Source organism: Crocodylus porosus, unplaced genomic scaffold (genome assembly GCF_001723895.1).
Source record: "Crocodylus porosus isolate Cpor-Errol unplaced genomic scaffold, CroPor_comp1, whole genome shotgun sequence".
NCBI lineage: Eukaryota > Metazoa > Chordata > Crocodylia > Crocodylidae > Crocodylus > Crocodylus porosus.
In genome coordinates, this window is record NW_017728943.1 from 128652813 (window position 1) to 128674549 (window position 21737).

A 21737-nucleotide genomic window follows, 5' to 3' on the forward strand; every position below is an offset into this window, starting at 1 on the left:
AGTCCCCCCAGGAATGGAAGAACTGGAGCAGCCCATACTTTTGCTTAGTTACTTACACTGGGATCATCCCAGTCTTGGAAAGATGCGAGGGGCAAGAGAAAGGGGTCAATTGTAGGCAAACACCTGTACTGCTCCCCCTCCTGGAATCATTTTTAGCAGTGAAAATTTCCCTTTGTTAGAAATGAATGTTTCTACATACCATAGCCATCAGAAGAAATCTGAGAGATTCTGTGCAGCCATCATTGTGGGCACATTGCGGGCATTGAGCTTATGGAGCTTCAGCGCATGTTGCTTTGAAGTTTAAATGGATGATCCAGTTTGATGTCAAAGTGTATATGTAAGGGACTTCAGGTTCAAACCACCTCTATTCTTTTGTGACTGATTTCATAGAATCATAGAGAAACAGGGCTGGAAAGGACCTCCAGAGGGCATCTAGTTCAAGCTCCCTGCCTGATGCAGGATCATCTGTATCCCAGCCATCCTATGCAAACCATAATCTAAACTCTACATAAGGCTACCATCCACCCTGACACAACGGAGACATAGCACCCTAACCCGCCACAGGTAAAGCAAAAGAACCACAGCAGCCAATGTCCTGTTTCTATGAAATATTGTCAATATATGCTCAAGCGATGGTAGTATGGGGAATAAGCAGGAGGAACTCACCCTCAGAATAGCCAGTTCAGACCCAAGCATAATAGGGCTTACAGAAACTTGGTGGGATTCATCCCACGACTGGGCAGTTAATATTAGGGGCTATAGGCTTTACAGGTGGGATAGAGAAGGAAGGAAAGGCGGGGGTGTGGCGCTCTGTCACGGAGCAATACACATCCGCTTGCCCCTCTGACCCCATTTTGCTGGCAGAGGAAGAGCTCTAGGTCAAGATACAAGGGAGCTGTGGGGAGAGGGATCTAATGGTGGGGGTCTACTACAGACTCCCCAACCAAGGAGAGGAGCTGGACCGGGAATTTTTGGGCCAGCTTGCAGAGGCACTTAAGGCAAGGGATGTAGTTGTCATGGGAGATTTAAATTACCCGGACATCTGCTGGGAGGAACAGTCAGCTGGGTCGGACCATTCCAGGAGGTTCCTGGCTGAGATACAAGACCTCCACTTAATTAAGGAGGTGCACAGTCCCACCAGAGGAAATGCTCTGTTGGACCTGGTCCTGGCCACAGGTGACGACCTGGTAAGGGGTCTCCAGGTCCTTGACCACCTGGGTGATAGCGATCATTGCTTGCTGGAATTCATCATCCAGCGCAGGGTGTCAAGGGCCTGCAGCAAGGCGGTAGCCCTAGACTTCAAGGGGGCCAACTTCAACGAGTTGAGGAGATTAGTGCGAGAGGCGCTGGGGTTCTCAAGGGCAGGGAAACTCAGTGCCCAAGATGAGTGGTCGTTCCTTAAGGAGAAAATACTCAGGGCCCAAGGGGTGACCATCCCAACAAAAAGCAAGGGGGGCAGGGGTGCCTGAAAGCCCCCCTGGCTCACCAAAGGTGTATGGGAATGCCTGATTGCCAAAACCAGTGGAAGGGGAGTGCTGTCTCCAAAGAGGAGTATACCTCCTCTGCTTGGGCCTGTAGGGGGACTGCCAGAAAAGCTAAGGCGGACATAGAGCTAGGACTTGCGTCCAAAATCAGAGATAACAAAAAATCCTTTTTCAAATGTATAAGGAGGATGAAGAAAGCACTGGGAAATGTGGGGCCCCTGCGAGATCCTCTGGGCAATCTGATGGTTGCACTAGAGGAGAAAGCAGACCTCTTTAACCAATTCTTCACCTCCATTTTCTTGTGCAGGGACCGGGACTTCCCCACCATGATGCAAGATGAACCGAGGGAAACGCCTCCAGACCTCAAGCTGGGGAGGACCGGGTTAGAGAGCTTCTGGAGGGGCTGGAAGTGTTCAAATCAGCGGGTTCAGATGCTCTCATCCCCAGGGTGTTGAGGGGAGCTAGCAGGGCCCTTGGCATGGGACCTGGTGACCGTCAATAAACTCACTAGGGGGGACCAGAAGGGTCTGGGAGAGACCTTGTTTCCCCTAGCACCCCCTGGCATAGCAAGGAATAACGGCCACAAGTAGTTGGAGAGTAGATTTAGATTAGACATCCGTAAGAACTACTTCACAGTTAGGGTGGCTAGGATCTGGAACCAGCTTCCAAGGGAAGTGGTGCTGGCTCCTACCCTGGGGGTCTTTAAGAGGAGGCTCGATGCCTACCTAGCTGGGATCATCTGAGCCCAGTTTTTTCTCCTGCCCAGGCAGGGGGTCGGACTTAAAGATCTACAAGGTCCCTTCCGACCCTACTTCTACGATCCCAAGAAAAGGGCCGCACCCCCAGTATAGAAGAAGGCAAAAAGCCGTACAGTCCATACCACTACTGAGTTCTCTGAACAACGTACTTGCAAAATAATTCAGTTTACCTGAAACTATGAACAGTTCCTTATTCAATCAAAGCCAGAGTTTAGGAGGTATATGGCAAGTTCATTCTGACTAAACTTTAAAAGATCAGAGTTTAACTGACATGCATAATTTCTCTTCACCTAAAAACCCATGAAAAATTACTTTATTTGGAAATTTCAGAATAGAAGTTAAGAATACAGTGTAGATTAAATCTTCAAAAAACCTTGAGCACTATTAGGGATATAGGTTTTGACTCCCTGCCTGACATCTGACACCTTCAGGGAAGAAGCCTGATGGAGCCTCCTCTCTGCCTGACCTGAATAGTCACAGAGCAACTTTTTTACCCTACCCTCCTTTACCTCCCTGGGCAGGCAGTGGGGAGAGGAATTAGTACCCATAGCCTAAGGGGAAAGCAGAGAGAAGCCTAATCAGTTAAGCACTCGGGTGCTCCTTTCCTCCCAAGTAGGACTTCATTTGAGCTGTGTTCTCTGGATAGGCTTATCTTCTCTCCTCCTCCTGGGAATCAAAGAGCTTTGGGAGCTAGGAGCAGCTCCCAGCAGCAGCTATGTCAGAGCTGCTATGTTATCCATTAATTATTTAACCACAGATATAATTGGAGGAGGTTAAACGAATATTTTTTTAAAGGATATTTACATCCCTGGTACAGGATGTGTGGAGTATTTCATTGTTTATATATTCAACTGAGAAAACAGAAGAGCACATATTTAGTGTAGCAGTGCAGATCCTACAGTTCACTGTAATGTGTAGTTTTGATTTAGGTGTGAAAAGGGAAAAAGTCACCCATAATTGCTGAACTTTTATAAAAGACTAAAAGAAGTTTGGTTGATATTTGAAAATCTGTATTTCCTGTTTCATGTAAGAAATCAGGTGGGATAAAAGTAGAACTCTGGCAAGTGTTCAGACTCAAACAAAAAAATAACAATAGAATCCTTCCAAGCAAAAAGGCATTATTTCAATTACCTGCTTGACACTTCAGTCCTGCGGTGATAATAAAGGAACACTGAATCATTTTTCCAGCATGAGCAGATAATATAATACTTGAAGGTGAAGCTTGCAGAATCCCAGCATAAAGGAAGCAGAGCTATGAGAGAGTTGCTACTGACAGTGTAGAGCAAAATTGTGCATGTAAGATGTAGTAAAGTATGCATGGTGGATGTGGGAAGACCTTAAAATGTAGTGGCCCACCAACCATAGCGCAATGTGGATATCAGCCCTTATTTAATGTTTGTTTATTAAGGGCATTAAGTAAGATGCACATAAGGAAGCTGTACTGGTAATGGGTGCCTTAACTGGGGATGGGAGATGAAGACAAAATATTCCTTCAGCCCCCATACCCAATAAGACTTTAGAATGTAACTACCATCATCCACCATAATCAGAATAGTCTTTGCAGAGCAAGTTAAAAAAAACAAAAAGCCTAAAACCTGCCTGTCTGCTGCTAAAATTTAAGTAGAAGAATCAGTTTCAGATCCCACCTATTCCTAACACTGCTGTAATAGAGAATATCCAAATCTGCCATAACGGATAATGTGGGGACACTGAATACATGAGACTCTCCGAAGTAGAGATGGGGAGGATGTGACTCTGTTACTGTATCTGTGGGTTGTGGCCATCACAGACACACAAACATGAAAAAATATATTCTTTGGAGCTGGGGTCTCTGCTCTGATCTTACTTTAACTTTTTTGGCTAATCAGAATAGTTGGAGATAAACCTAGAGAGAAAAGCAGCTGAGCAGCAACCCAACTTTAAGTTCAGCAAAGATGCATTAAAAAAAAAAAAAGGACTGCCTTACCAGCATATAGTAATTAAGTGGCTAAAGTAAGGTGCGTACTAGAACTAAAAATCAGTTTCCTGAATCTCAAACTCATTTAAAAATTTACTGTAAATCTTATAATGCAGGGATGAGGCCTTTGAATTAGATAATGTAGGGATGCTGAGTACATGAGACGGTGCAGCGGGCTGGAGCATTCCAATTAGAACGCTCCAACAGACTCAATTTAATCAAGCCTTCTCCAATGCGTTCTACTTGGGACACGTCAGAGGGTGTGTAGAAGTCCCCTCAGTCACTAATGCAGTGAACTCCTAACTACAATACAGGTTTCCCTCACTATATGCTGTACATGCATTCCTGGAAAATGGCGCATAACTCGAATTCACATAAAGGGAACCTACTCTCCAGTGTAACAAATAGGGATACGTTCCAAGACCTTGACTGTACTGACCCCCCCAGACCCATTTCTTCCACTTTTACAAGACCATTTTGGTACTCATTAACAGCACAGTACACACAAGCACAGGGCACTATCATAATGGGGATGGCAACTACGGAAACGTCACAAAAAGCAATGAGCACAGATCCACACAGGAGACTGTATTTTGGTGTGTGTCACTCTCAGAATGCACCGCACAAAGCAGCTGACTGCGGGCTTCTACCACACCAGTCGCATAAGAGTGAGTTTACCTCGCATATAACTAATTTTTGGTATAAAAAGTGTCGTTGCATAAGAGCGAATTCGCACATACAGAACGTAAAGTAACGGAAACCTGTAGGTAAAAACCTTTCCCAGCGCCTGGACAGACATAACATATGCAGGTGCCTTTTAAGTTCTTCAGTGCTTCAGGTGCCTTTTAAGTTCTTCAAAAGGTTAGCAGACATGCATATGTACCCTATGAAGTGCTCCAGAAATAGCCCTGGATGAAGGGACAGTTGTTTGAAACAGTTTAATTTATATAGTAATTCTGCGTAATAGTAACAATTTTAAAAAATAGTAATATTTTTTCCTTTAACATTTATTCAGTTTGTTACCCTGATTTAGTTCTTTTTTTCCACTCTGTTTACTATTGATAATTAATTATCAGATTTCTGCATAAAGAAGTATTGGATGTGAACTGAAAAGTTGATAGACTGTGGTGTAGTCAGTGTTTTTTCCTTTCTTTGCATGTGCAATGTAGGCCTCAATTGTATACTGAAAAAGGTTGCGTAGTAGTGAGTTATGAATCCACTACTTCCATCTGGTACTGGATGTGCGAGGTAGAAATGTTCTTATAAGTAGTACGTTTGGAGACCTTAACAGTTCTGCTTGGCATGCCTCAGAAAACTGCATTTGCTTTTACAAACGCACTAAACCATTTTCATTCAGTTTTACATTCTACGGGGCAGCTATTTCGCACCTGTTGGCTGGGCTTCCAAGACTTAAGCTTTCTATATGTGATGCAAGAAATTGAGGCCTGTAACCAGGGGCCTTTAAGTCTTCCATACTTTTTAAAGGCTCCTTGTCTATCTGAATACTTTACTAGGACCATCTGGATTTTTTTACTTTTTCATTTTTTCATTTGATTACAGCTTTAGAGACACTTGAGTCATTCATACTTGGCAATAAGTCATACGGGCGTCACATTTTCCTGTATATATTTAAGCAAATAATTCAACTCTATTAAATCAGTTTGCTTAATAGAATCCATTTCTCAAAAACAGTGTGGTTTTGGGTAATCTTCTCAGCTCTCATGTTTATGTGTGCAGACTTCACGTGTTCATCAGTAGTACTTGCATCATTCTGAGATGGTAACATTTTCCTAGCAGGCTTTCAAGTTCGTTTAAGATAAAATGATACATTCCAAGAAAATTAATTCTCAAACAAAAGGTAACTGCGTAGCTTGAATTAAAAAACAAAGCATTAGGAAAAATTGAAGACACGGTGTATTGAATTGCATCAATGCCATGTGATGGCTCTAAATAACCACATCCATTTCTTGCCCTATCAGTACTGAGGTTTTTCATCTGAATTTTCTTTGGAGAGAAACTGTGACGCAGTTCCATTTGTAGTTCTGATCGGTTCAACGTGCTTTGAACAGATTTATTTTTAACATTTATAACCACCATAAAGAGTAAGCTATCACTTCCTTTTTTTTCCCTTTTCTTTTTTGTATACTTTGCAGTTTAAAATAGTACTGTTTAAAGAAAGGTGACTACTAATGCAGTAGGGTAGAGGTGATAAACACTCTCCATGCCCCAAGGCTCCTCATAGGCTGGATCCATGACCAAGCAGTGTGGGCCTGGCAGCAGCAGGGTTGGAGGTGGAAGTAGCAAGGGCCAGTGATGGAGGCAGTGGGGCAAGCAACTGAGTGACACAGGACGGGTGGGGCAGTGACAGGACCACTCTTACTCGCCCTTGCTCCTGCTGCCAAGGGTCATATCCAGCAGGACCCTGGGCCTGGACTCCATGGCAGGCCCTGCCCCCTATGTTCCCTGATGCCCCAGTAGCCTCGTGGACTGGATGGAACAATTCTGTACCCATGCAGTAGAAAATAGATCTGAATTTGTTTCACCTTACAACTTTTATTTTGTAATTATTTCTGCAGTTCTGTAAACATGTACTCCCTTAGGAAGACCACTTGTGTCACAATCTGCTGTGGCTGTTTTTTCCACCCAGAGTCTTTCTTTAATTTTCTCAGGTTATGTTTTGAAAGGGGACTGTTTCTTCTGCTTTCAGGCTCATCTGCTGCTGGTGATCCCATATGGTCTGGCCATTCTCCGCCCCCACATCAAGAAAACTGGGTCAGTTTTGCAGATACCCCACCAACCAGTACTCTTTTAGCCATGCATCCTGCTTCTGTCCAGGTGTGACATTTTATTGGTATTCATTTGATTTGCTTCATTCAAATTAGTGTTGCAATCCATCTTTTCCATACTTTCACTGCGGACTCATGCTGTGGTTCATATTCACTATGTGGAGATAAGAAATCTGTTCTCTTTCCTATTTACCTATAACAAATACTTTTTGGTTTCGTTGAGTTACATGCTAACTCTTTTTACCTAGGAAAACTTTAATTGAAAATTTGGTAACTTTTGAAGAACTAAACTCTAAAAAAAAATTTTAAATCGGGAGTATTTGTGCTTAGCTTTCTCTGCATAGACCTCCATACCTTTTTGTTGCTTACATATCTGTAGCCACTTCTCCCCATTTATGTGTGGAAAATGCATCTAGCTTAATAGTTCTAAATATGCAATCTGCCAACAGCTTCTTGCAACATATAGTTTCTTCAGCATATAATCATGTTTTAATTTTTGGAAGGCAAATAGTTTAGAAATAATGGCAATCCATTGGTCATTTTAGATAGATAATACTGAGGAAAAAATGTTTCGTTACAGGATCAGACAACAGTACGAACTGTAGCATCAGCTACAACTGCAAATGAAATTCGTAGGCAATCGAGTAGTTATGATGATCCCTGGAAAATAACTGATGAACAAAGGCAGTATTATGTAAATCAGTTTAAAACCATTCAACCTGATCTAAATGGATTTATTCCAGGTGAGTTCTTTAAAACAATAATAGGTACGGCAGTTCTGTATAAAGGTAACTTCTTGGTGGATATGGATTTATGTATTATTTTGTAAGAAGGCCCTGAAATTACTAAATTTTTGGTACAGCACAACTCCAGTGGATTTAAAAACTGGATCTTGAACTCAGTTTGTATGCAAGCTTAACCCCTTTAATTAGTACAGTTCTCTTGTTTTAATTGATTTTATTATATAATTTGAGATCTTTAGTTCTGTAAGGATGGAATAAATATTAAACAAAATGTTTTAATATTCCAGGGTCTGCAGCTAAAGAATTTTTTACCAAATCAAAACTACCTATTCTTGAACTTTCTCACATTTGGTAAGTGTGAAGTGTCACTAGTGGAGGTGGCTATTTTGAAGAACTACGATCTATTTCATGTTAGGCCTGAACTCTGACAGGTCTTTTTCTCCTCCTTTTAAAAAAATGTCACTTGTACCAAACATTACTGCTATGAGGCTCAATCCTATTCCAGTTTAAGACAGATTTTGCATTTTCCATGGATTTCAATGTTATTCTGGGACTGTATCCCTTCTTACCATAGAACTAGAGTTGACAGAACAGTATTAAGTGTTCACACAACTAAATATCTGGTTTGAAATCGCATGGATTAAGGTAGAAATTGCTTATGCATGTTTCATTTAGTTACACATGCTTCTGGGTAAATTTGTGATAAAAGTCCTACTGACTTAAACACAATGCTTACCCTTCATTTCAACCTGGAATGATTGCCACACTGTTAGACACGATCATTTAAATGACTTGTCTGGAACAGATTTGGTCTCCTTCATAATTGTTCAGACAAATTAAATTTTGGATTCCAGTTTATAACTTTCCCCATTAAATGAAATATTTCAATTGCCACATACCTGTGGTACATAGAAGCTGAACAAAATTGCTTCTGTATACTCTGCCTCTAGCTTGGTGCTAATAGCACTGTGCAGAACAGCTGGAAACAGACAGAGAGAACTAAAGGCCCAGGCAATGTAAGTGTAAATGAGTTAAGCCTAGTCATTAACTTTTAGCCATGTCATTAAGAAGGGCTTATTTTTGTTAAAGAACATTCAATGCCTAGTACTGTAGGTATGTGAAGTACAAACATGGTAAATGGACCTATAAAACATAAGCATTTAATGGTCCTCCAGACAGGGGAACAAAAGTGCATACACTTAAAATGGCCCAGAGAGGAATTTGATTTTATTTATAGTAAGTTTTCCTTCTAGGGAACTGTCAGATTTTGATAAAGATGGCGCATTGACACTGGATGAGTTCTGTGCTGCTTTTCATCTGGTAGTTGCTAGGAAGAATGGCTATGACTTGCCTGAAAAACTACCTGAAAGTTTAATGCCCAAACTGATTGATTTGGAAGATTCAGCAGGTAAGATGTGTTGCTAAAGAGAACCTTTGTGTGTCCAGGTGAAAGTACAATTAAGGTTACAGAAATAATAGCAAGTATTTGCAGGTTTATCAAATAGACTTACTAGAATGTTTTAACTACTTTTCTACTGTTATATTAAAAAGCCCACTCTCTGAATAATGGACCATGTTTACGATAGAATATTCCAAGTGCTTTTATGATTTAGGACCCAGAGTTCAATTTTAAAAAATGTTGCAGATATTTGGGAGTTTTGAAGCTTGCAGTACCTGGAGTTCTGCAGGTATAACTGTATGGACACTTTATAACAAAGTAACTGTGGTGTTCAGGTTCTTGAAGGTGGCTTAAGCTTAAAAGGAAAAATGTCCACATACAAGGTTGTTGAGGAATAGCTTTTGTGATGTAATCTGAATAAGTTTTCAGAAGTTAGATGAGCACGATCTCAATTTGAAAAAAATGGAACTTGTACCCGTAAGTCTTGTAGGTACTTTGAAAATTTTCCCAGAACCAGTATGAGGGGAGAAGGAGTAGTTTTGGAGTTAAAGCACAGGACAAAGTGTAAGGAGATCCAAATTCTGTTCCTGGCTTTGCCACAGTGGTAAGCCACTTAATCATTATGTGCCTGTTTTCCTATCCATAGAATGGACTGCTTACTTGGCAGAAATGTGATGAGTCCTGTTCGTTAATATTTGTTAAACACTCGGATGTCGCTGAGTGGAAAGCATAAAAGTAAAAAATGGTTTTGTGCCCATTTTTGCCTACTTTATACTGTATAAAGAAGACCCAATTTTATATTCTAAAATTTTACTTTAGAAATAGCAAGCTTGCCTTGAATGCTGCTTTCATTTTTTTGTGTTTTGTTTTGATGGAGGACTTTATTTAACAGGTTAAGGACTATGGAGTTGACTTGAAACTTAATATGACGTTTCATCTGAGTCTGAAAATGCTTACCAGAATGGAAAATATTACTCACATTCTATAGATGAGGAAACTGAAAACCATGGTCCATATAGAGTAAATGGTGGCACCTAAGTCTGCTCCCCTCTTCCCCCTTTGGACCGTGTTGTCTCCCACTGTAGAAGTGCCAAAAACTGGATTGGGAATTTTCTCACCCCTTATTTGAGGTGCTGTTTTACTGAATTTGTGATAGTTCTTGCCCTTACAACTGCTGTTACTATATCCAAAGAGTTTGTTAAATCCTGAGAGGAAATGTTTCAACTATACTTCCTCCTTACTAGTGACACGTCTTCATAGTTTACCAGTTCGTTATTCTTCACAAAAATGATTAGATTTATCAGTTAAAGCCTTTCAAGCCACCTTTTATAAGTCCTAAAGAATTAAAAAGGATATTGACTTAATTTGTATTTCTTAATAGTATTAGTTATGCTGTAGCCATGATGATCTAGGGGTATGCAAGAGGTAAGCATTTCTTAGGGTGCTGCCTTTTATTGGACCAACTGCATAGCTGGGATAGAGTAACACAAGTGAATTGTCTGGCTCTATCCCAACTGTGCAGTTGATCCAACAAAAGATCACCCTAAGAAGCCCTTGCCCCTCATAATTCCTGAACCACTCAACTACAACATCACTCTAGCAATACCATAACATCCAAGTTATCACAATCCACATCTTACAATGGAAATTCCACAACTTAAAAAAAAAAGAAACTAGACTACACAGCAATATCTTTCTAAGCCCATGCAAGAAACATAAGAAAGACCTGATGAACATCTTGCATTTGAAAGCTTGCCTAGCTCTATCCTAACTATGCAGTTGGTCCAACAAAAGATACCAATCTTTTATGGGACCAGCTGTGGAAAAATCCTTGCCTCTTGCATACTTCTTAATAGCCCATTTAAATGACAGTAGCAAATTTCACTTTGGCTATTTTTGCTTTAGGAAGTAAATTTAGCAATTGGATTGGAATACTGTTTTCCTTAGTGCATCTAAATGGCAGTTTTTTAATCCTTGTAAGTGGCATTTTTGGTACTTATGCCCACATTGTAGTTCTGTTTCCCTTGGACTGTGAATGTGTAACGTTGTGCACTTAGCCTATAGTGCATGCTCAGCCTATGCACTAGCTGGGTGGGGGAGACAGTTGTGGAGAAGGGAAACCATGCCCCATTTTAGCCCAGCAGTTGAGTAGTTGGGGCACTTCCCCAAGGAACTAGAGATTCAGATTCAAGGACCCACTCACCCAGAAGGGATTTGAATTTGCATCTCTGACTTTCTGCACTCCTTTTAAAGTTGGCTCCCTAGGTAGTGGAGAGAGAGAAATGGGGCTGGGAAGTATTTTGTCTTGTGACTATTAAGTGCAAGCAGCAGTAGCTCCAGGTCAAGAGGTCTTGGAGAGGGGACTGAATAATACCTATCTTGTAGCTTGGTAGTTAGAGCACTGTGCTGGAAAGAGAGAGCTAACTGCAAGCCCCTTTTAGTAAGGTGGGCTTAGAACCTGGGGGCACCTATAAACATGTCAGCCGTCTGCTCCACCAGATGCTAATTAGCACACCATGGAGCAGGCTCAGTTAATTGAAATTAATTAAGCCTGCTGGAGGGTGCTAATTAACACTCTCCAGCAGCCTCCTATCACATGTATTCAGTGTCCCTGTGCTTCAAAATGGCAACAGGAGCACTTCAACTAAAGCTCATCAAACAAACTTTAAAGTACCCCCGCTGCCATTTTCAAGCATAAGACACTGAATACACATGATGCTGTGGGTGCTTCAATTAGAGCAGCTCTCTGAGTGCCAGTCTAACTAAAGTGCTCCCCCTCAACCCCACCATGTAGCATGTGTACAGATGCCCTGGATTCCTGGCTTACAGGGAAAGTCCTAGCTACTGAATTCTTAAGACTAAAACATAGAAGCCTTCCCCCCCACCCCCATGCTTTTTCTGGGACGTGTGTATACATCACTGCATGCCTTCCTGACCAATGTAGTTCATCATGCATGTTCAGTCTACACATGCATGTTTACACATCCACACTACAAAAGTGATAGAATCATGATCTTTCCACAGGTGCCAAAACTCGACTTTTACAACTAGAAAACTGCCATTTAGATGCAAACAGCGAAACAGAATTCCACACTTAGTTTTATTATAGCTTCATAGAAAGTCAGTTTCTTGTCTTGTGCACATCTACTAGAGCATATCAAGTAGCTGCTTTATGCTGGTTCTGTAATTTTTATGATAGAGACTATAAGCCTAAATGACAGATATTTTACCCATTCTTAAAATAATTTCTGAGACTAAAAATTTGTCTTTATTAAACCATTTTCTTAGTTGTAGCTTGGCCCAAAATATGAAGGGGTTGCTTTTTATTTGCACACCAGCAAACCACAAATTATTTTCCTTTACTATAGCTATGCACATTACTTTGGGCACAACCTAGCAAAATGTTATGTATTCTGAATCACCATTTTTCAGTATTTTCTCTTATGAGTTAAAATTTGTCAAAATTCTTTGTTAGAATGAATTAGATGATACAAGTCTCTTTAAAACTCTGCTAGTGTTCACTGTTTGGTTAAAAATACTTTCTAGTGGTACAGGTGTTCCCATACTGGAAAGGGAATAATCGCTATTAGTATAAAAATGTACATTAATTTTTCAACTGGCATAACTATTTAAGTAAAAAAGTCATGCCCCTAATCAAAACATTTTTGCAGCAGTCTGCAGGTTAACCCGAAACATGTAAGTTCACTAATCTAAAATGTCACTATTAGTTGTTTTCATGAAGTGTCAAGTGGAATCCCAAACTGGAGAAAAGCTGCTTCCAGGTTAAAAAAATAAACATTGAAAAGAAGCTGCACTTAATTAACTATGTTCAATATTTAAAGGCTACATTCCATGTAAATTAGTTAATGGTAGAGTTTTATACAGTTAGTGTGGTTCTGTACGTGGTACTGGTGGCTGTTGTAAAGAGCGGAAACTCTTGTGACAAATTGTGAGAGACTGCTGTTTCAAGCAGTCAGTTCTGGATCTAGTCAGCTGGGCTTAGACGTGCTTGTGAAGTCCTCATGCTAGATGCTAGCATAGGGAGTCACATTAGCATGGTGAAAGTATTTCTTTTAGCCTTTGTGGAATAAAGTCTCTTTTAAAAAAAAGGAGGATGGGCTCAGAATATGTTACTGATGAAACAAAATGAAGTAAATTGAGATGGCAACAAAAGTCCAAGTTTCTAATATAGGTGTATTTAAGCCTCATTTATATTAATTTGAGATGAGCCATTTTCGTTTATATGGTAGGTCACATTAATGTATATAATTTTTCCACTAGAGTAATGAATAGAGTTTTCATGGAAGTCACATTTCAGCAAAGTTTTGTTTTTAGCAGCCTACTTAGAACGTAAAAAGGTATGATAGTTGAGTGTAGCTTGCTAAGTATACTTACATTTGTGCAAAATGAAATGCCTCTCAAAGAATACGCTCTTGGGCTGGAGACATTAATATACTCTGTGCAAGACCAGCTCAGTGGAACCTTAATTTTGACAGAGGCTCCTAGATACCACATAATATGAAGAATAAATAACAGACCCTAAAAGCTATTTAAAATAGTCAGCTGCTTGAATAACATCTGTTTCTTTCCCTCTTTGATATTAATTTAAGCTTTTCATCTTTTGTTTCAAGGCTTTAAATTATGATATCCTTGTGATATCTGTTTTTCCTTAATACCTTTCATCTTAATTTCTCATGCTGCTAGTCTCTGTGCTTGGAATGCTCTACATTTACGTGTTGGTTACAAGCCATTGACTGAATTTCTTCCTGAAACACACTGCATAATCATATCTGTGTTGGATCATGAAGTACATTAAAAATTCAGTTTAATCTGATGCTTTCCATGCATGAATTTAATCTTTGCCTGGTCATATTGAGTATTTTCTAAATACTCAATATCTAGATAACAGTCCAGAGAACAGAGGTGTCAGAGATCCAGCCCAAGGGACCCTGTTGTTCGACCAACAGTGCTGCCTGTGGGTCTCAGAGTTGACCCACACAGCATGCAGTGCATGCTGAATTGTCCATACATGTTGCATGGGGGGCTAATCTGGAACACACTGCTCACAACCCCTGGCCTGGGCCAGAATGCACACTGAATCCAGCCTGTGTGGACTGGCCCTGGACCATTCACTCACCCAGTCCATGGTGCTTGAGTTTGACACCCCTGCCCTAGAGCATAGATTACTTTTGTCTTTGGTATACCACTGAGAACAAGGAATTAGAAATATGTAAGAGCAAGGAAATAAAACGAAAAGTAAAAGCTGTCTTTTCTAATTTTATATTGTAAAAATACACAGTAAGATTCCTTGGGTACATTTAAATTTACACAGATTGTGGCCTCAGAGCTCTATAACAATCCTACAGTACCTTCTTTTCTTATCGATTTAATATTTTCTCTCCACATGAGTAACTCAGGGTGCGTAACTGTTTTCCTTGCAGTAGCTCCAATGAGGTCGCAGGACCACATTGTGTTAGAGGTTATACAAGTTAATAAGATAATCTCTGTTCTGATGACCTTCAAAGGTGGTGGTGATGATAAGAACAAACAGTAAAAATGTGAAGAAAGGAAGATGTGGCTAAAAATATGAAGACTAGGTCACAGGGTGGATGTGTGAACACAATATGTTGCAAGACGGGCTATTTTTTTATCCCTGCAGTTCATTGTGATAGTGGCAGTTGCCCTGTTTTGAAATTTTATGGCTTGGCATTGAAATGCGAACCAGTTTAGATTTCAGTTCCTATTAGATGAATAAAAATGTTAATATCTTCCTCAGAAAATCACCTTTGCGTCAAATTACTGCAATAACGCCATTTTCTTATAAGAAAAGGAAACTAAATCTGTTCCTTTCCAGACTCCCTTTGGAAGTAGCAGTTTTTGTTTATGGCCCATAGATGTGAAGATATGAAACATTTTCATCAATATAACATTTCTGGAGGGATTTATCTTTAATTTCTACCTATTTTACAAGTGCAATAAATCAGAGCAAATTAACAATATTTTATGGCTAACTGAAATAAACATTTGCTGCTCTTTGGGCATTTTCCTCAAGTTTACCTACTGTGAATATGCACTTTTAAAATGTTTTAAGTGCCATCTTCAGTCTAAAAGTCAGTATCAATCATTTCAGTTAGCTGAACAGATTATAGGTAAAATTATAATGGCTTAATATTAAAATATGATCATCTTTTGACTTGTCAGTATTAAAAATTTCTAACTGTGATGGAGATCATATTTTCCTGGATGTAAATTTATTGGAAAAATACTAATTTCATTTTTCAAAGATTTGTAAATGTGGATATCATTGTAAAAATAGTAATACTTAATTATTTTAAGACAAAATATATACTAATTATTGCACTACCGGAATCTTAAGTTTTCTCCTTAATAGCCTTATCCATGCAGATCCACATTATTAGTATGTCTTAAAATGGGAAACACAAAACCAGTTCTTAACAGTAAAGGGTATCTCTAAACTAGAGACAAAAGGCAGAATTATGTAAAATTCTCTAGTTTAAGCCTTCTAAAATCTAGGCTTTTCAAATTTATGATGTAGGTATCATGCTGTCCTTTTGGATTTAGGTATGTTAACAACAGAAGGAAAGCAGCATATACATTTGTATTCTCAATAGTCAGTAGTTTTTGTTGGGTTTCTTTATGAGTCTTTTGACCTAAAAATGAAAGGTGCATCCTAATCTCAATGTGAAGGAATTTAATGGTATTGAGGACTGTGTTTATGTCCATGATACAAATCTCTATGATTCAAACAACGTGTATAGTTCAGTTAGCTGCATGTTTGTTAGAGACTTATCCGAGGTCATGTTTATTCAGATAGTCAAGGGATAGCCAGGAAAACATAACTAATGTCATCTATTCATATACAGTGTTCAGACTTAACAAATGGCTGTCTTTTATAACAGGTAGGAGCCCCAGGCACGGACCAGAACACCATGGTGATTGGTAGTGCTGTGCAGTGAATGTGAAAGTATTCTCTTTATCAGTGATCCATGCATTTGCCCATGGAACAGAAAACACTTGGCTAATAACCAAGGACCTTGGTTTTCTCTGATTTTAAAAAATCACAAATTTTCTGATGAAAATCGCAAATTCTCTGACAAACCCCCCAAATCCGTTATTAAAATTAAAAGCCCCCTGAAGCAACCCTGCCCTACTTGTGCCTCTTGCCCCTACCCGCAGCTCCTGCCCCCTAGGCCTGCTGGAGGGGACCCCCAGCTGCCAGGGCCCCAAGTTTGCAGATCCTTGCCCCCAACAGCAGGCAGCTGCAGCAGAAGTAGCTTGGAGCCCACTCCCCCACTGCTCTGCCTGCTCAGGCAGGGGCGAGGCCAGCTCCTGGCTCCTCCTAGCCCTGCCGGTGCCCCCAGCCATGAACTGTGACCTCCCAGCCCTGCCAGAGGGGTCCCCAGCCCCCTGCAAACCCCACTTACCTCACAGGCTCCAGCAGAAGAGTCAGGCTGAGCTGAGTGGAGTAGAGCTGTGGCTGAATGAGTCTCAGGCCCCACCCTCCCCCTCTGGGCATGGCTGGGATTTCCCACCTTGTTTGCAAACAGCTTTTGCAGGCTGGAGCTCAGCCAGCCTGCACTGCTGTTTGCAAAAGCAGGAAATTGGCGGGTTTCTCTGTTAAAAGGAAAAATCCACATTTTCTCTGATTTAAAAAAAAGGGGGGGGGGAAATCCATGGTTTTCTCTTTTTCTGTGGGAAATGGAAAACCTGGATCTCTGCTGATAACTAGGCTCTAAAACTCATGCCATGATTCCATTAGGAACATTTTTCCAGTATAAGAGTTAACTAGTAGAAGTATTTAGTACCAGCAGTTCCCCTAATGGTGACTTAGCTCATGGTGAAAAAAACCTTTTTTGCCAGTATAACTTGGATCCATTTTCTAAATAGAACAAATTGTCTGCTAAAGGACTCTGGGGTGAAACTTTTATCAGAGTCCTAATAAACATAGCCATGCCAGCAAAATTACCCTATTTGCTTGTAGACTACTTGCAGTTTTTCCTCAGAATCAGCCCTCCAGAATTGGTATGCATATCTTAAGTGGGGAAGCTGACTTCTCTTTGGGGTAGAAGCAGGATGGAATAAGGCAAGCAGATGCTGTGATGTGGTGCTGCCAAGATGGCTGCCACTTCTTCCTGTGGTTGCAAAGAGCAGGTGACTGGTTCAGCGTTAGCTACTGGTCAGCCCTGGCCCAAACACCACCTTTGCCCAGTTCTGTGCACTGGGATCCAGCACTTGATCTAGGGTGTGGGGTCTGGGGCTCTTCATGGGTCCAGAAATTTTGGCACTGGGGAAGTGGTACCAGTGCTCTTGCACTACCAAATTTCTAGACCTGTGAGGAGCTCTGAGGGCTGAATGACACAGCACTGTGGACTGCAGTTGGAGAAAAGAAGCAAATCTTGTCAGTGCCCTTGCAAGGGGCTGGGGCCTAGCCTTGTTGCTGTTCTGCCATACCAGGAAGATCCTGCTGCCTCACCCAGACTGGGTGTTTTCAGGAGGACTTGTTCTGTCACACAGCCAGTGAGCCCTCACCATTCAACTCTGAAGCAGTGTTTTTTTTTCCTCCAGATTTTGCCTTCCAAAAACAAGTTTCATGTTTTAGTTGGTGGCATCTGGTACGTAAGAAAATACAGTAACAATAAATACATGTACCACCTGTGGGACTGCTAGTATATTTCCACCAGTAGAGTTCTTGTGTAGAAACAGCAGCACTGGTGAAGTAAAAGAAGATAGGCTGGTAAAATTATTTTGATAATATAACATTTTTATACTAAATGTTCCTGCTGACACAATATATTGCTTAGGGATCACACCTCTTTACACACATGACTGGCATCGTTATAACAAAAACTTATGTAGACCTGTATACAAAGAGTCATCTGTATGAAATCTTACCCTCTGTATTGTTGCTGAACCAGGGAACAGTCTTGTGTTTCAAAGACTTATCATTAACCATTTATATTCCAGTAGCTTTATTTTCAGATTATAATTTGTGTAGTACCTTTTAATTTCAAAATTTACAGTATCTGTTGCATTAAACCCATTCTGATAAGAATGTTTCTGTTAATACTGCAAGCTAGGTTTGTTTTCTGTGAATGCTGATACAAGTTAAGAAATGTAGCCTTTACCTACCTTATGAGAACTGAACTCCACATAAGAATTATAATTTCCTTTACCAAGTGATGCTTGCTTTTTTTATGCCATATTTACTCACATACCATACAGCCCGCAAGTAAGACGCATGCCTTGTTTTGGGAAGGCAGAATGAAGAAGAAAAGTTTCTTCTAGAATGCTAGCCAACTCAGCATGAGTGCACCACGGTCAATTGTTCCCAGTTCAGTGTCACTCTTCCAAAAGTTGTTGCAAATTTAGCAGTGCCTGTAAGAGGGTGAAACACTCTAGTTATAGCTAGAGTGGATGATACTGGTGAGTGGACTCTCAGGTCACCCTTCATGGGGCCCCTAGCGGCCATTCTGGAGCCCTCCTCTCTCCCTTCTGGCATGGAAATCAATTTCCTTGCTAAAAACATTCATGGAAGGCTAATCTGGGAGAGAAAGGTGTGTATGATGTACAAGTAAATACAGTATCATCAAGAAACCATTTTTACCTTTGAACTTACTCTGATGTTGCTGTGTACTTAACAATGTAATATTAAGAGAAACCCTAACACTTAAGATCAAATAAGTTACAGACAGCAGCTGATGCTTAATCAATGCATCTGAAAAAAATTAATTAATATTATTAATATTGATAGCCTTTGTATTAAAATAATGTGTATTTTTATTTTTTGTGATATTAAACAGAAGGCAGAGGCAAAATAATCTGATTCAAGGCCTAGTTTTTCAAGAGGATTCTGAGACAGTGTTATTTAATAGTTAAAGCCTGGGATTCCAGAGTGAAAAACTCTTCAGAATTTTCTCTTGGCCACTATTTCTTGTTTACTTGGACAAGTCACCTACAGAATGAAGGATAACTAAATATTCCATGAGGCATCAGCAGTTTGTCAAACAGCAAGATTAATGAAATACATTATTTTGGTTTATAGTGGTTCCTGTCGTTTCAGAAGTTGGGGATCAAGCTGGTGAGGTAGGTTACTCCAGCTCTCCAGCAGAAGCACCTCCAAGCAAGTCTCCATCAATGCCATCCCTAAACCAGACCTGGCCAGAACTGAATCAGAGCAGTGAGGTTAGCAAAAGCTTCCTTTTTATTTTAGAAGTATTTAACTGCCAAAGTCCAGTAACTGAACTGTGTGTATCCATATTTCCAAATGTAAAGAATGAAAACTGCAAAGTAAATTCATTACTCTTTCTCCTGAATTTTATATATATTATGCAAGATTTATAATATTTTTAATAAACCACAGTTCAGTAGAAATAGAGTGGAAATATATGTTACCGCTGAAGAATAATGGTGGTTATATACAGATTACCTTTTGAAATCAGAGCTAATTACTGACTAATCTTTGTTAATTTTGCTTATATTGTACATCACTTACACTCTGTTTTATCATCCAGTTAAACAGAAAAAAATCTCCACTTAAGCCATATAAAATGCGTCTAAAATTGAAACCTACCAAAGGTAGGAATTTCTTATCACAGCTGTGTTCTTGCATTTAAAAGCCCTTAAGCAAGAGTCTTTTGTCTAGATGAGTTTTAAGCATTCCTGGTTGACCTACTTTCATAGATCTGGCAATCAGCATAGGACACGTGATGATATAAAACAGTTAAAATGATTTGAGCTAAAATGGAAAACATTTTAAATGATGCTAAATATTCTAAAGGCTACTGTAAATAGTTCCCGTGTAACATATAAGTTCAGTGAATCAGGGGAAAATGTGCTGTCTGTACAGTACTAAACACTCAGGGCTATGGACCATGGCTGGTGCTTATAGATTCTACCAAGATGTAAGCAGGATATCGGATGTAATTTTTCTTCATTTGGCACAGAAAAATATTGAAAATACTCATTGTTGCATGGAACTACAATAAGATAGAAGACAGCTTAAAGCTTTAAACTACTGTTAGCCTGTAAAGTTTTTTTGGCCTGTATCAGGGCTGTGCCACCAGTGGTTCACATGTGACTGGAAGAGATTAACTTGAGGCTCGCAGTCTCTTGTCTGGCCTCTGCTCCTTCCACTGTTTTGCTGCCATGCTGTCTCTCCCTTATCCAGTTTCTGCTTCCTGACCTCTCCCTGAGGGTAGGGCAGCACAGCCCACACAGCCTGGCCTCTCCCCCTTCCCCAGCCTGTGAGGGAGGAAAGGAGAAGAGCTGTGCAGCATGTGGCCCCTGGTTGCTCAGAAGTTGGATAATCCTAACATATAGGAAATTCTAAAATTGAAAATGTTTACAAAGTGTGATAGCATAAAAGAAATGCAGCCCTGCAGAAGTTTAGCCTCATAAGTACAAAGTAGTATGATGTTAAAGCAGTCTTAATTAATAGTTGCACAGTCTGCATTCATGCAAGCATTGGTGTCTGGTGCCTCTTGAGTAAGGGGGGGCATGTCACCCCTCCCCCACCCCCCCCGATACCAGTCAGTGACCGACATCTGATCCCATTGGATGCCCGCCCTCCCCCCTCAGTTGCTGATCCCACTGGCCTGGGGAGGGGAGAGGGTTCCCGACAGCCAATTATGTGGCCAATTTCACTCACCATAAAAGCGGCCACACCGGAACTCCCGCAACCACTTCTGGAAGTGGCATGGCCACTTTTGCTGGTGGCCCCACTCCCCAGCCAGCATTTGCGGGGGGGGCACTGGTGCTCCTGCCTGCCCCCCTGCCCACTGGCTAAACAGGGAGCGTGGCTGGATAGGGGGTGCACGTGCACCCCTGTGTACCCTCTATGCATTGCCCCTGCACGCAGGGTAGAGTAATGAGATTTTCACACAACACTGTTTGTGTGGGAGAGAGAGGACCCCATGCATGGTAATCCTTTAGACATTTAAAACAAAAAAACAGCACTTTAAAATCCACACATCCCTGCATCGAAGCCAGTGCATGACCAGCAGAGGCAGTGCATTAGTTGGACCTGGCTTGCCTGACATCTATATAGATCGGGCACTATAGTGGGGCTTTTGGCACTTTTATCTAATAGTTGATTGAATCAGCTTGAGATAAAAGTGCCAAAAAGCCCTGCCAAAGCACCCAGACTATGCAGACACTGCAGAGCCAAGTCAAAATAACATGTTGCTACTTCCAGTAAAGTTTGGTTTTGGGGGGGAGGGGTTAACATCTGCAAGCAGCTACAGTCTCCATTTGCCTAGGGCAGTGGTCTCTAAAATTTTTTGATTGTGCACCCTTATCAGTAAAAAAAATTTTTGAGCGTGTACCCTCAGTATATGTATATATATAGAAATAGAAGTTCTAATATTGTCTTCCTGCACCCCAGTGGATCGTCTTGCGCACCCCTTGGAGACTACTGGCCTAGGGTATAGAATTGTCTATTAGTCTTTATTCAAGTCTGGGGAGTGAGAGGGAGTCGTATTCAGTCTGTCCCCCCTCCTTCATAGATTTCATAGACATTAGGGCTGGAAGGGACCTCGGGAGATCGAGTCCAGCCCCCTGCCCAAAGGGCAGGAAGTCAGCTGGGGTCATA

At 40.8% G+C, this 21737-nt stretch overlaps 1 protein-coding gene across 1 annotated transcript in view; it reads left to right on the forward strand.

Annotated features, from left to right (window-relative positions):
* Positions 1-21737, forward strand: part of REPS1 (RALBP1 associated Eps domain containing 1) — a 103306-nt gene that overhangs the window by 55123 nt on the left and 26446 nt on the right. Inside the window, exons 5-9 of the mRNA XM_019550175.1 lie at positions 6907-7034; positions 7566-7728; positions 8016-8079; positions 8982-9136; positions 19191-19330. Coding sequence (XP_019405720.1) covers positions 6907-7034; positions 7566-7728; positions 8016-8079; positions 8982-9136; positions 19191-19330 — 650 coding nt within the window. The remainder of the gene's footprint in view (positions 1-6906; positions 7035-7565; positions 7729-8015; positions 8080-8981; positions 9137-19190; positions 19331-21737) is intronic.